Consider the following 16,251-nt stretch of genomic DNA (forward strand, 5'->3'; position numbering starts at 1 on the left):
ACTGTAATTCCTTTATCTGATACTGACGAAGTAAAGATCTAGGCTACTTCTACTTTTTCTTTTCTTCTGGTTGAGAAGTATAATTCGTTTTGCTTATGAGTCAGGAGGCTGCTGACCACCAGAGAGAATTGCAGCTCTTTCCACTAGGTCTGTCTCTTCTTCTTGGGCTTTCAAAATTAAGTTTCTGTGGAACGGATTTGCAAGGATGCAACCTGGCCTTCCTTGCATACTTTTTCAAGATTTTTCAAATTTGATACTTTTGCCTCGGCTGAGGTTTCTTTTGGGAGAAGGGTTCTTCAAGCAGTGGTGCCTTCTGTTTAGGTCTGTCTGTCTTGTTCTCCCTCCCTATTCATTCTGTGTCATCTAGCTTGGGTATTGGTTCCCACTAGTAATTGAATGACGTTGTGGACTCTCCATATCTTAAGAAAGAAAACAAAATTTATGCTTACCTGATAAATTTATTTATTTCCAGATATGGAGAGTCCACGACCCCACCCTTTAATTTAGACTGTTATTTTTTTACTAAACCTCAGGCATCTCTACACCTTTGTGTTCCTTTTCTCTTGTAAGGTGTATCCAGTCCACGGGTTCATCCATTAATTGTGGGATATTCTCCTTCCCAACAAGAAGCTGCAAGAGGACACCCACAGCAGAGCTGTCTATATAGCTCCTCCCCTAACTGCCACCCCCAGTCATTCTCTTGCAGCTCTCGACAAGATAGGAAGTATCAAGAGATATGTGGTGACTTAGTGTAGTTTTACCTTCAATCAAAAGTTTGTTATTTTTAAACGGTACCGGCGTTGTACTGTTTTACTCTCAGGCAGAAATTAGAAGAAAACCTGGGTTTCTTCCTAGGGTAGTATCTAATAGGAATATCAATACAGGAAATTGTTGTTCCGTCACTGTGTCCTAATCCTTCTTCAAAGAAGGAACGTCTGTTACACAATCTTGTCGTGGTTCATGCTTTAAAGTTTTATTTGCAAGCTACTAAGGATTTTCGTCAAACATATGCATTGTTTGTCGTCTACTCTGGAAAGAGGAGAGGCCAAAAGGCTTCAGCAACTTCTCTTTCTTTTTGGCTGAGAAGCATACTCAGTTTAGCTTATGAGACTGCTGGCCAGCAGCCTCCTCAAAGAATTACAGCTCATGCTACTAGAGCGGTAGCTTCCACATGGGCTTTTAAACATGAGGCCTCTGTTGAACAGATTTGTAAGGCAGCGACTTGGTCTTTGCTTCATACTTTTTCTAAATTCTACAAATTTTATACTTTTGCTTCCTCAGAGGCTATTTTTGGGAGAAAGGTCTTACAGGCAGTGGTGCCTTCCGTTTAAGTGCCTGCCTTGTCCCTCCCTTCATAGGTGTCCTAAAGCTTTGGTAGGTATCCCACAAGTAATGGATGAACCCGTGGACTGGATACACCTTAAAAGAGAAAACAAAATTTATGCTTACCTGATAAATTTATTTCTCTTGTGGTGTATCCAGTCCACGGCCCACCCTGTCACTTTAAGGCAGGTGTTTTTTATTTTTAAACTACAGTCACCACTGCACCCTATAGTTTTCTCCTTTTTCTTTCTTGTCTTCGGTCGAATGACTGGGGGTGGCAGTTAGGGGAGGAGCTATATAGACAGCTCTGCTGTGGGTGTCCTCTTGCAGCTTCCTGTTGGGAAGGAGAATATCCCACAAGTAATGGATGAACCCGTGGACTGGATACACCACAAGAGAGAGAAATTTATCAGGTAAGCATAACTTTTGTTTTTACATTTCCCTTCGGTCGGTGGGGATTATGGGTAGGGGAGTGACATTTAACAGCTTTGCTGTGGTGCTCTTTGCCTCCTCCTGCTGGCAGGAGTGATATTACCACTAGTAATTGAATGACGTTGTGGACTCTCCATATCCGGAAAGAAAGAAATTTATAAGGTAGGCATAAATGTTTTTCTTTGCTTCAGTGTTACAAAGTTTGTTGTTTACTATGGTTATCTTTCAAAAGACAAACACAAATAGATATATAGATATAAAATGCTCAGAAGTTCCCACAACAAGCACAATGTTGATGGTTAGCATACATGCCGTTAGACCCATCTCATGTCCTTATGTATTCTTGAACTTCTACATTTCCCTCTTCTTGCTTGTAAACTTTACCTTCGTACTGTATTACTTTATTTTTATTTTTTTAATAGATGATTCCCCTCCAGCAGAAAGAGAACCAGGAGAAGTTGTGGACAGCCTTGTAGGAAAGCAAGTGGAGTATGCCAAAGAAGATGGCTCAAAAAGGACTGGCATGGTAATACACCAAGTGGAAGCCAAACCCTCTGTTTATTTCATAAAATTTGATGACGATTTCCATATTTATGTCTACGATTTGGTGAAGACATCGTAGATGTAATATTTGACTTATTGCCAAACAGGTGGATTTATTAAATGTAAAATATGTAGACAAACCTGTCCACTTCTGTCCAATTATGTGACGCTTCAGATTCCAGGCAAGCCCGCAACCCCTTAAAGGAAGTAAAAAACGCTGTTTTGTTGCTAAGAACAAAAAAAAATAATTTTCCACATCAAAAGGAAACAAACCACGTTCTGTGAATTACAACTCATTTTGCATAATGGAATTTATCCTTTAGAAGGAAACTGATCTAGTAGTGGTGAATTCAAACAAAAGAAGCATGGATGCAAGAGACAAACTGGGCGAATTCTGTAAATTTTCAAAGTGGGGGGAAAAAAAGGTTATAAAAATGTAATTGTTGTATTTCTTAAGCACTCATTCCTCATCAATACAAGTCCAGTTTGGTATATCTAACTACTTTAACATAGTTATCAGTATGTATTTCAAGTAAAAGTATTTTTCCCAGTGTTACTTATGTCTTATAATGTGGGGAGTGTGGTGCTGCAGTTCAGTTATCCAGCTGCCCAGTGATGTAGGGTCTTTTTTTTTTCTTTGGTCCCTCTTGTTACAACTTTCTGATTCATAATATTTTGTTACTTTTTGTACCTGTTTTGTCAGAAATCTTGTTATAGTACAACAATTGACAACTTATTTCCATTTTTTTTTATCCCATCCCAGTAAAAAGGATTATTCAGCAAATATGAGTGTTTGTGTGTAGACTCAATAATTGTGTCATGGTTCATCCATAAAAAATACTTTTATACGAATAGTCTGCAAACCTTAACTCAACTTTATTATTTCAAAATGCACAATACTAAGAGGAACAAGTTGCTTTATAAATGTATGTGAAAAAAAACATCCATGTATATTTTTTTTTTCCTTTTCAGTTTATTCTAGAGTTTTTGCTTGAAGATGTAGACCAATCTTCTGAAGTGATGTGGATATTGGAACACTATCCCAGGCTATCTTGCCAATGGAGTTTGTTTTTCTAACTATTCTCTTAATGTTGAGTGTGCAAATTGCTATGCAGGATCTCCATGAGTAAATCACCTTACTTGGTCACAGGTTGAAGTGATTTGTTTTCGTTGGGTTTGTTTCTTTTATATCATTAATGGTTTGGTATTTAAGGGCTAAATTTAAAGGGACTTTATAGTGCCAGGCTGTACTAAAATTCTGTTCCAAATTGCAGCCTTTGCATTACCCCTTGGGAGGATTGGGTCTGGCACTGCATGGTTACTGAATATCAAACTTTTTCCAAGACCAAGCACTTTTATGATCCAAATGTGATGCTTAAGGCAACTGAATGTTCTACACACCAGAGAAACAGCAGTGCATCATAAAACAGGGGAGCAACTTCTTTATGCGCTATATAATCGCCGGAATGTTGATGGTGGAAGAGGAAAAAATATTAATGTATTATGCAAAGTTCATTGGGTTATAATCTGCACACATTTATGTGAACCTTTTGAATCTAATAGATTATTTGTAAATACGTCTTTACTACTCTTGGCATCTTCCTGAAGGTGCAGCTGTTTTGCTTATCTGTGCACAAATAAAGTACTGTATCCAGTACAATTATTGCTTGTAATACTAGTACAGTTTAATGTAACTTTAACTGCAACACAGTGACAGAAGGCATTTATTGTTCTCTACTTCTTCAGAATTCTTAAGAATTAAAGGAACCACGATCGTAGCAATGGGCCACACACTCCAAACTTGACAAATTGTAGCAATTGCAGTTCTTACATTAAATTAGTCAAACTGCACTATAAGACATCTGGTGTCCCTCAAAACACAGCTAAAAGTACTTAAATATCCATTGTAGACACTCAAGTATTTTCCAAAATTGTGTTGAAACTTCCATATCTAGCCTTAAATTGCGTGCCTCGTTATGTGTAATGTTCATCAATGCTCTTAACGGGATACATTTCCTTTTGAGGAATTCTACCATGCTCTTATTGTTGGTTTCATTGTGAAGCCACAAGTAATCGTCAAGTCCTCCCCTTGTAGCTTGTACACTTTGCACCTATTAAACTTCTTTACAGTAGCCAGAGCTCTTTCTATCTAGCTTGTTTTATTTAAACAAGTACTTTTAAACCCATTATAGGTCAAAACCCAGAGTTATTATGGAGGAGAATATTTAGTCCCAGTTTCCTAAACTACTTTGTATTTTAAATTAAACTGATGTTAAAACAAGTTTTTTTATTGTTTTGTTTGTTTTTGTCCATAGCTATTGCACATTGTCTAGTAAAGGCGAGCTTTTATCCAGTAAATAACTGCACAAGATATTTTAGTTATGAGTTTTGTTTAATGCATCACTTTATATTTTCCAATACCTTAGAGTACTTTATCATAGAGGGTATTTTAAACCTGCATCCATTTCTACAGCCTATATCCAGCCCCCACTGCTGCTGTTGAGGGTAATACAGTCAGAGGCTATATGCCTGTTTGTTTGGTTTTTAGTGGGTGCCTTTCTCCTCAAAGAAGCAAACATTCTGGTACATACTCATTTAAAATAATGGTTCATACAATATACTCAATTTGCCTGCAGCCTATGAACAACAAATCAAAAAGGCAGCAGTGGAGCCTGAGAAGAGGCAGCTAACTGCGCAAGGTAATTTTCAGTTAAAATATGCATATATTACCTGGCTCTGTGATTTAGTACTGATGGGCATGGGAAGTAATGCAGTAAACTTAATGCATCCCACCATTATGGGTCTACAATTTTATTTATTTTTGTGTGCGTTAAACAAAGTGATCTGATTCGCGATAATGTTTATTTGTATAAACTTGTAAGCAGCATGCATGCAGATCGTAATTTAAAACCTGGCTCCATGAACCCAAACTATAAATTGTGCCACTCAATAGTTTGTCATGTTCATGCCTAAATCTGTATTAAATGTTTAAATTGGGGTGCATCATTTATTTCTATTTGTATGTAGCTGATGTTAACATGTTACAAACGCTGTTCTCCAGTAATATGTATGGAGTACACGCTTGCTCATTTGTGTAGGTATTATCCTTTTGTTTAATTGCGATATCCCCCCCCCCTTCCTTCTTGTTCTTACTTGAATGCATTGTTTGAGTGTCTGGAGACGCATTTACTCTGCAGCCATCTTTTTTTGAAAATTAGTTAAGGCTCATTTTAGATCTGCATGTTGTGCTTATGTTATACTGTTTAACGTACACTTTTGGTTCCTGATGCTAGGGGTTGCTTTGACAAATCCAAAATTTTAACAGTTTTTTGACTGGATGTTAAGTCTCTGTAATCAACTTAACTTGCCTTTCATTTACCTACTCTTGAATTGTATTCTTTGTGTGTGATATGTAAATCTTTTCTAAAGAAAAATATAAAAAATATGAAAAAAATAATTTATTCCGGCCCTCCCTTTTTTTTTTGCATGCCTAAATAGTACTACATTAAATGTAACAAAATTAAAGTTGCATGTTATACTGTTTTGGTTTTATTTGTTTGTTTGTTTTCAGGTTTGTTTTTTTCAGGTTTTTTTTTAATCTTTTTGGCTCTGTTGCAGTCTGTAAAGTGGCTTACCGTGTTTTGATGGGTCTATGAAGATTTTAATGCACTGGTGAAGCAAATAGAGTGCCAATGGACAGTAATATCCCATTTGTATGTATCTGACAGCATTTAAAGGAACCATGCAAATGAAGCAGAAATACATTTTAAAAATATGAATGAGTCATTTTTTCTATTTAAATGTTCATTTTCAGTTTAATTTAGCTTTGATTATTGTGTGAAAAAAAATCTGCGTTTACCACTGCATATGTCTGACCAGCCTTTTGTAGCTTTGGTTTAAGTTCTATTGCTGTATTCATATAAATGGTTTCCCTTTTTATTTAAAGCGCCTTAGCTAGCAGATGCCTTTGCATAATAATGAAAGCAGTTAGTAATATTGAATTAAACCCCCTGCTTCACACAGGGACCTAAAGTAATGATGTATTATTACTTTGGTTATAATACTTAAAACATCTGTCTAGATACCAATAAGTGACATAATCTATGGAATAGATATTATTATGTATTGGCAGATTTCATGAAGATGTCTGATTTTAAAACAAATGGCATTTCCACATCTAACCTTTACAGATTTTAATTTTATGTTGGTTAACGCTACAGTGAAAATAATGAAGACTTTGATGTGAGAATGCTTTGAAACCTCTGAATTTAGTTAAAGGGACACTGAACCCAATTTTTTTTCTTTCATGATTCAGATAGAGCATGCAATTTTAAGCAACTATCTAATTTACTCCTATTATCAAATTTTCTTCATTCTCTTGGTATGTTTATTTGAAAAGCAAGCATGTAAGTTTAGATGCCGGCCCATTTTTGGTGAATAACCTGGGTTGTCCTTGCTGATTGGACAGCACCAATAAACAAGTGCTGTCCATGGTCCTGAACCACAAATTTGCTTGCTTCTTAAGCTTAGATGCCTTCTTTCTCAAATAAAGATAGTAAGAGAATGAAGAAAAATTGATAATAGGAGTAAATTAGAAAGTTCCCTCAAATTGCATGCCCTATCTGAATCATGAAAGAAAAAAATTGGGTTCAGTGTTCCTTTAAGAATTTATCAGCCAGTTATAAGCCATTATAGCAGTGTTTGTACCAAGAAATGTTTTCAAATAACATTTAATAATTTTTTTTTATATAGCTAGGTAGCGATTCATACCTGAGTCAGTTTCTTGTGGTTGCTGATTGAGCTTATAAATGTAGATAAATGGCTGATTTAGCAAATAAAACATTACATTTTTTTTTAATGAAAAAAAACTATTTAAGAATTTGGGGTTCCTTCTGAATGCTGTATATTTTCATTATTTGAATCATTCGTGCAGTTTGAGTAGGCCTTAATATGTATAGTTAAGATAATCTGTGTATAATGAGGGGAAAAAGGCAAAGTTTCCTCTGAGCTTGCTCCTTTTAATTTAAAAATATATATATATTTTTTTTTTTTTTTTTTTTTTTTTATTTTTTTTTAACAATGTAGACGGTTCCCTGTTTTCGTCATTTAAATTTGTTACTTAAGTATTTTTTTATAATGTAACATGTTTAAAATAAACCCTTTATGTGCAACATGTCTTTATAGCTTTGTTTTACAACAATGTTTTTTTTTAATTTGCTGGGAGAACATTAAATGCTTTTTCTGCTTTAATTTATTACTAAAATAATGCAGCCTTTGCAGACCAATGCAAATATTTGCTGTCACTGTCATATACAGCACTTTACAATCTAACATCTCCAAATGATTCTCTAATGAATATAAATTTGCATATTGCTGTTAAATTCTCCTTTAAAATTCTATAAAATGGACTAATGTGCATACTTTAATTTCATAATGTTGTGGTGATATGATGTTCAATTGTAGGTATACCCTGAAAAAAGTAGAAAATTAGCGAGTTCTTCAGGACTTCCCAGTTTAACTAAATATATGCCCTTTCCTGTCTTTGATCTTGGCTCCATTCTCCTCTGGGGGGGATAGAAATAATTGACTACTCAACTTTTACCACTTTAAAGGTTGCTCCCCTGCCTTTACTCATTTTAACAGGAGCCACATGATTTAGGAACCATGGTTCTGGATCTTCACTGGGCAGATTAAGGTATATGAACATTGCAGTAACATATGGTGGATAGTGCAGATTCCCTCTGGTGTTCCCACTAGATGCCAGGGAGTAAATAGTTTCACTTTCTAATGCAGAAAGTATGGCAGCCCTTATGCATTCTGTAAGCGTGCTGTGGCACCTTTTTGAAAAAGAGGAAACAGCACTTCTTTATGGCATTCTCCATTACAAGATAAAATAGCTTGCTTAAACACAGGATGTTCAGCCCCCAGTCTCAGCCCAAACTAGGCTTCTCGAACCAGCAAGATAAACTCCCCTGTAAGTTAAAGTTTTATCTTATACAAAAAAATTAAATGCAAGCATGATTTAAATAAAACAGGTCCAGTTGGCCAAACTCGGAAAGGTATTTTTCTTTGTTTTTTATGGCACGATGAGTCCATGGATCATCTTAATTACTAATGGTATATTCACCTCCTGGTCAGCAGAAGGCGGCAAAGAGCACCTTCCCTCCCACTCCAGTCATTCTCTTTGCCTACATTATTGATAGGAAGTGGCAGAGTGAGGTGTTAGTATAGATTCTTCAATCAAGATTTTATTATTTTTAAAGTAGTGCAGTATTGTGCTGCTGTGTTCTAGGGTGTAGCCGTAGTCCATATCAGTCTCTTCAGTAGAGCTGTGGTGGCTTTATAGCAATGGGAACTTGTGGGACATAATTCTCACTGCGCCTCCCATATTCTGATGCTGCCCTTACCCTGAAAACCTGAGGGATTTTTACTCAGAACTTTAGTTTATTTACAGGTCCATGTGAGGTAGAGGACCTCTTAAACCTGGGAACTGCCTTGCTGCCAGGCAGAAGATGAGGTAAGTGTTGACTTTATTCTGGGGGTAGAGAATCTCAGAAGAAGTTTGGGCACTTTATTATTTTATCTAGACCTCATTGAACTTGGATTCTCCTAGTCTATTAGGTGACATTATGGCAGTTAGGACACAGGCACTGGGGTTGACATGTCATCTCCCGGCGGTTTCATATCTAATAATAAAACCAACCGGGAGATTTTATATTGAACTGTGTGAGCTCTAAGAGGGTTTCTCTGAGCTATCGAAATAAACAGCTGTTTAAACTGAAGCCATTAGTCTGTGCTCGTGCTCCCAGTGGCTTTACTTAAAACAATGGCAACTGGGAGATCACATATTGAGTTTTTATTTATAAGATGAGCTGTTTGTCACAGTGTGAGAGGTGTTTCCGAGATTGGTAACAGCGGACTAAGCAGCGTGCTCATCTGAAGCTGTTCATTCTAGTATTTTGCTCCCAGTGCCTCTACTTAAACAATGGCGACCAGGAGATGACTTGTGAAACGCCCACGAAGGGCAGAGCTTGTTAATGGCCCCATGTATTGCACTGCTCCTTCCTAACACTTCCGACTATCGGAAGGAAAGGGGGAATTTAGTCTAGAATGTGCGCCTTGCAGAAGACACTTCCTTCCTACCTTTTCCGGTTTTCAGAAGGATCGTAGGAATTCTTGGCTGAGTTTTTGCTCTTAAGACAGCGCTATAACAAGGTCAGGATTTGTGTAGAGGCTGTCTGATGCCTCATCTGGGACAGGCTGAGGTGTAGACGGGGTTTAGCAGTATTGAAATTCCTTGTACATATTCAGACATTTCTGACCTCATATAAAGTAAAGAAGTTACACTTTAACATTTAAAGAGACAGTAACATTTGTTAATTTTTATTAACAAAAGATTGTCTTTATTTAATTATTCTGCCATATTTGAGTCAGATTGATTAAGAAAGTGTACTTAAAACTTTATAAAATTTTATAACACACATGCATTGCCCTGCGGTTCCTCACAAACTCCATCTGGAGTTGCTGCGCAAGACATTGCTTCTTTAATGTCATAGCGATATCTGTGAACAAAGAAGTAACGTTTATTTTCTTAAAAACTTACTGAAAATAAAGTTTGGAATGTATTGGGTCTCTGATGACCAGATGGCACCTCAGCAAATTTAAGCTGAGGTGTAGATAGGTTCTGCAATGTTTGCGTGCTAAGTTAGCTTTCTTCTGCACACACAGATAACATTTTTCTTTTTAAAATTTAAAGAGACCGTAAAGTTTTTTATGTGTTAATATTTGTTAAAGCATTCCAGCTGTTTATTTATGTAATTCATCCTTTGTGACTCAGGATGGACCAAGAGGCCCTACTAGGGGTCTTTTGTTTTAGGCTTGGAGACCATTGTGGTACTACCAATCCACTTCTATTTCTCATTTATTGAGAGATCTTTAATTGATAAAGATAGAAAACCTACTCTTTTCTAAGGTGCATACTGCTTAGGAGCCTAGTGACAAGGGTCAAGATATGCCACAAATTCTCCTAAGGTGTCCCTAACATTTTTATAGCCCACATGCAGTGCCCTGCTTTCCTCGCACTCCACTTGGAGTTACCTTGTATTTAATACATGATCTGTTTTTCCCACGCTCTATCGTGTTATTAATTGTTGTAGCTATTCTGAATGTTTCTTCCCTGTAAGGAAGATACTTTGGTAGTATTGCATAAGGAATTCTCAGTCTCTGATGAGGTAATTCCTTTATATGATCTTGAGTTTATTTTCCTTCTGTTTTAGTTGAATACCTCCATTTACTACTTAGAGGAGGTTTTAGTTTCTCTGGGTGTCCCCAACACCAGTAGGTTATATTAATGTGATGTGCCCTTCATGGTAGAAGTATTTTCTGTACCAGATAGGGCTATAGAGTTACCCAGTTTCTTTCATGTAATTGGCAAGAGTCCATGAGCTAGTGATGTATGGGATATACAATCCTACCAGGAGGGGCAAAGTTTCCCAAACTTTGCCCCTCCTGCCTCCAATGGAGGTGGTGAAGTAAGTTTGTGCTAAGATTTCTACGTTGACATGCGCTTCTCAGCATTTTGAAGCCAGATTCCTCTGAGTACAGCGAATGTCAGAGGGACGTGGAGAGTATTACCTATTGAATGCAATGATTTTCCTAATGGGGGTCTTTTTCATAGGTTCTCTTATCGGTTGTAGAGATTCATCTCCTACCTCCCTTTTCAGATCGACGATATACTCTCATATACCATTACCTCTACTGATAACTGTTTCAGTATTGGTTTGGCTATCTGCTATATGTGGATGGGTGTCTTTGGGTATGTTTTTATTACTTAAGACACCTCAGCTATGGTTTGGCACTTTATGCATTTATATAAAGTTCTAAATATATGTATTGTACTTATATTTGCCATGAGTCAGGTTCATGTATTTCCTTTTGCAGATTGTCAGTTTCATATTTGGGAAAGTTAATATTGAGAAATATTTTTCTTTCCTGGGGTTTAGTCTTTTTTTTTTCAATTGACTACTTGTTTCAAATTGCGGGCTGTCTTAGGCTCACGGGTGCGCTAAATGCTACACTTTATTGCGTCATTTTTGTCGCAAAAGGCACGTCCGTTGATGCAAGTTCGTCATTTCTGGTGTCGTACTTGACGCAGGGGTTCACACAGGGTTGCGTCATTAGTGATGAGAGTGTCATTTCCGGACATGGTTGGCGCCAAAAAAATGTTTCCGTTATGTTGTGCGTCATACTTTTCATTATTTATTGCCCCATTGCTTTTGCCTCTTGCCTTTTTCTATGCCAGATGGCTATGCTATTTGCATTTTTTCCCATTCCTGAAACTGTCATATAAGGAAATTGATAATTTTGCTTTGTATGTTTTTTCTTTCACATTTTGCAAGATGTCTCAATCTGATCCTGCCTCAGAAGTATCTGCTGTAACTTTGCTGCCTGACATCGGTTCTACCAAAGCTAAGTGCATTTGTTGTAAAATTGTGGAGATTATATCTCCTAATGTCATTTGTATTCGTTGTCATGATAAACTTTTACATGCAGATAGTTTCCATCTGTAATAGTACATTGCCGGTTGCAATTCCTTCAACCTCTAATGTACATGATATACCTGTGAATTTTAAAGAATTTGTTACTGATTCTATTCAGAAGGCTTTGTCTGCCTTTCCACCTTCTAATAAGTGTAAGAGGTCTTTTAAAACTTCTCATAAAGTTGATGAAATTTCAAATGACCAACAACATAATGAATAATCCACCTCTGATGATGATCTATCTGATTCAGAAGATCCTTCCTCAGACATTGACACTGACAAATCTACTTATTTATTTAAAATAGAGTATATGCGTTCTTTGTTAAAAGAAGTGTTACTTTGGATATTGAGGAAGCTAGTCCTCTTGATATTAAAACCAGTAAACGTTTAAAAACTGTTTTTAAACCTACTGTGGTTACTCCAGAGGTATTTCCTATTCCTGATGCTATTTCTGACATGATTTCTAAGGAATGGAATAAGCCAGGTACTCCTTTTAATCCTTCTGCAAGGTTTAAAAAATTGTATCCTTTACCAGCAATTGCAATAGAGTTTTGGGAAAAGATCCCCAAAGTTGATGGGGCTATTTCTACTCTTGCTAAATGAACCACTATTCCTATGGAAGATAGTACTTCCTTTAAAGATCCTTTAGATAGGAAGCTTGAATCTTATCTAAGGAAAGCCTATTTATACTCAGGTCATCGTCTTAGGCCTGGAATTACTTTGGCTGATGTTGCAGCTGCTTCAACTTTTTGGTTGGAGAATTTAGCGCAACAAGCATTGTTTGCTTACTGCAACATACTAATTTTATTTGTGATGTAATTTTTGATATTATCAAAATTGATGTTAGATCCATGTCTTTAGCTATTTTAGCTAGAAGAGCTTTGTGGCTTAAATCTTGGTATGCTGATATGACATCTAAGTCTAGATTACTATCTCTTTCCAAGGTAATAATTTATTTGGTTCTCAGTTGGATTCTATTTCAACTTCAAATTAGTTTTTTTGCCTCAGGATAAAATTACCTAAGGGTAAATCTAAGGCTTCTAATTGTTTTTGTTCCTTTCGTCAAAATAAGGAACAAAAACCTAATCCTTCCCCCAAGGAATCTGTTTCCAATTGGAAGCCTTCCTCAAATTGGAATAAATCCAAGCCATTCAAGAAACTAAAGTCAGCCCCTAAGTCCGCATGAAGGTGCGGCCCGCATTCCAGTTCAGCTGGTAGGGGGCAGATTAAGGTTTCTTTCATGTAATTAGCAAGAGTCCATGAGCTAGTGACGTATGGGATATACATTCCTACCAGGAGGGGCAAAGTTTCCCAAACCTTAAAATGCCTATAAATACACCCCTCACCACACCCACAATTCAGTTTTACAAACTTTGCCTCCGATGGAGGTGGTGAAGTAAGTTTGTGCTAGATTCTACGTTGATATGCGCTCCGCAGCAAGTTGGAGCCCGGTTTTCCTCTCAGCGTGCAGTGAATGTCAGAGGGATGTGAAGAGAGTATTGCCTATTTGAATGCAGTGATCTCCTTCTACGGGGTCTATTTCATAGGTTCTCTGTTATCGGTCGTAGAGATTCATCTCTTACCTCCCTTTTCAGATCGACGATATACTCATATATACCATTACCTCTGCTGATTCTCGTTTCAGTACTGGTTTGGCTTTCTACAAACATGTAGATGAGTGTCCTGGGGTAAGTAAATCTTATTTTCTGTGACACTCTAAGCTATGGTTGGGCACTTTGTTTATAAAGTTCTAAATATATGTATTCAAACATTTATTTGCCTTGACTCAGAATGTTCAACTTTCCTTATTTTCTTCTGTTATGTGTGATCAGTCCACGGGTCATCATTACTTCTGGGATATAACTCCTCCCCAACAGGAAATGCAAGAGGATTCACCCAGCAGAGCTGCATATAGCTCCTCCCCTCTACGTCAGTCCCAGTCATTCTCTTGCACCCAACGACTAGATAGGATGTGTGAGAGGACTATGGTGATTATACTTAGTTTTTATGACTTCAATCAAAAGTTTGTTATTTTAAAATAGCACCGGAGCGTGTTATTACTTCTCTGGCAGAGTTTGAGGAAGAATCTGACAGAGATTTTTTACTATGATTTTAACCGGAGTCGTTAAGATCATATTGCTGTTCTCGACCATCTGAGGGAGGTAAAGGCTTCAGATCAGGGGACAGCGGGCAGATGAATCTGCATTGAGGTATGTGGCAGTTTTTATTTTCTGAATGGAATTGATGAGAAAAGCCTGCCATACCGTTAAAATGACATGTATGTATACACTTCAGTATTCTGGGGATGGTATTTCACCGGATCTACTGTGTTAAAGATCACTAATCCTTTTAATAACTATTCTCATGTTAAACGTTTTTGCTGGAATGTAGAATCGTTTACATTGCTGAGGTACTGTGTGAATAAATGTTTGGGCATTATTTTCCACTTGGCAGTTTTTTGCTTTAATTGTGACAGTTTCGTTTCTCTTCACTGCTGTGTGGGAGAGGGAGGGGCCGTTTTTGGCGCTCTTTGCTACGCATCAAAAAATTCCAGTCAGCTACTTTTATATTTCCTGCATGATCCGGTTCATCTCTGACAGATCTCAGGGGTCTTCAAACTTCTTTGAAGGGAGGTAAATTCTCTCAGCAGAGCTGTGAGAATTCTTATAGTGACTGTGTATAAAAAACGTTGTTTTGTTTTCTTATGTACAAATTTAATTAGTGCTGTTGTTTTTTACTAATGGGAACAAACCTTTGCTAAAGGTTGTGTTGTTTTAAAATTTGATGCAATAACTGTTTTTCAGTTCATTATTTCAACTGTCATTTAATCGTTAGTACCTCTTTGAGGCACAGTACGTTTTTTGCTAAAAAAGATTATAACCAAGTTGTAAGTTTTTTTGCTAGTGTGTTAAACATGTCTGACTCAGAGGAAGATATCTGTGTCATTTGTTCCAATGCCAAGGTGGAGCCCAATAGAAATTTATGTACTAACTGTATTGATGCTACTTTAAATAAAAGTCAATCTGTACAATGTGAACACATTTCACCAAACAGCGAGGGGAGAGTTATGCCGACTAACTCGCCTCACGCGACAGTACCTGCATCTCCCGCCCGGGAGGTGCGTGATATTTTGGCGCCTAGTACATCTGGGCGGCCATTACAGATAACATTACAAGATATGGCTACTGTTATGACTGAAGTTTTGTCTAAATTACCTGAACTAAGAGGCAAGCGTGATCACTCTGGGGTGAGAACAGAGTGCGCTGACAATGCTAGGGCCATGTCTGATACTGCGTCACAGCTCGCAGAGCATGAGGACGGAGAGCTTCATTCTGTGGGTGACGGTTCTGATCCAAACAGATTGGACTCAGATATTTCAAATTTTAAATTTAAATTGGAGAACCTCCGTGTACTACTAGGGGAGGTCTTAGCAGCTCTCAACGATTGTAACACTGTTGCAATACCAGAGAAACTGTGTAGGTTGGATAAATACTTTGCGGTACCGGCGAGTACTGACGTTTTTCCTATACCTAAGAGACTAACTGAAATTGTTACTAAGGAGTGGGATAGACCCGGTGTGCCGTTCTCACCCCCTCCAATATTTAGAAAGATGTTTCCAATAGACGCCACCACTCGGGACTTATGGCAAACGGTCCCCAAGGTGGAGGGAGCAGTTTCTACTTTAGCTAAGCGTACCACTATCCCGGTGGAGGATAGCTGTGCTTTCTCAGATCCAATGGATAAAAAATTAGAGGGTTACCTTAAGAAAATGTTTGTTCAACAAGGTTTTATATTACAACCCCTTGCATGTATCGCGCCGATTACGGCTGCGGCAGCATTTTGGATTGAGTCGCTTGAAGAGAACCTTAGTTCCTCTACGCTAGACGACATTACGGACAGGCTTAGAGTCCTTAAACTAGCTAATTCTTTCATTTCGGAGGCCGTAGTACATTTAACCAAACTTACGGCTAAGAACTCAGGATTCGCCATACAGGCACGCAGGGCACTGTGGCTAAAATCCTGGTCAGCTGATGTTACTTCTAAGTCCAAATTACTTAATATACCTTTCAAGGGGCAGTCCTTATTCGGGCCCGGTTTGAAAGAAATTATCGCTGACATTACGGGAGGTAAGGGCCACGCCCTACCTCAAGACAAGGCCAAAGCTAAGGCTAGACAGTCTAATTTTCGTCCCTTTCGGAATTTCAAAACAGGAGCAGCATCAACCTCCACTGCACCAAAACAGGAAGGAGCTGTTGCTCGTTACAGGCAAGGCTGGAAGCCTAACCAGTCCTGGAACAAAAGCAAGCAGGCCAGGAAACCTGCTGCTGCCCCAAAGACAGCATGAACCGAGAGCCCCCGATCCGGGACCGGATCTAGTAGGGGGCAGACTCTCTCTCTTCGCCCAGGCCTGGGC

General features: G+C 37.9%; 1 protein-coding gene across 1 annotated transcript in view; it reads left to right on the plus strand.

Annotated features, from left to right (window-relative positions):
• The window catches only part of SPIN1 (spindlin 1), a gene marked incomplete in the record, with an annotated part of 333,933 nt that extends 328,178 nt beyond the window's left edge, over nucleotides 1-5,755 (plus strand). Inside the window, 1 exon segment of the mRNA XM_053702399.1 lies at nucleotides 2,178-5,755. Within this exon segment, the coding sequence (XP_053558374.1) occupies nucleotides 2,178-2,377 (200 nt within the window).
• Between the last annotated feature and the right edge of the window lie 10,496 nt (nucleotides 5,756-16,251).

This window comes from Bombina bombina, chromosome 2, assembly GCF_027579735.1.
Source record: "Bombina bombina isolate aBomBom1 chromosome 2, aBomBom1.pri, whole genome shotgun sequence".
Classification (NCBI taxonomy): Eukaryota; Metazoa; Chordata; class Amphibia; order Anura; family Bombinatoridae; genus Bombina; species Bombina bombina.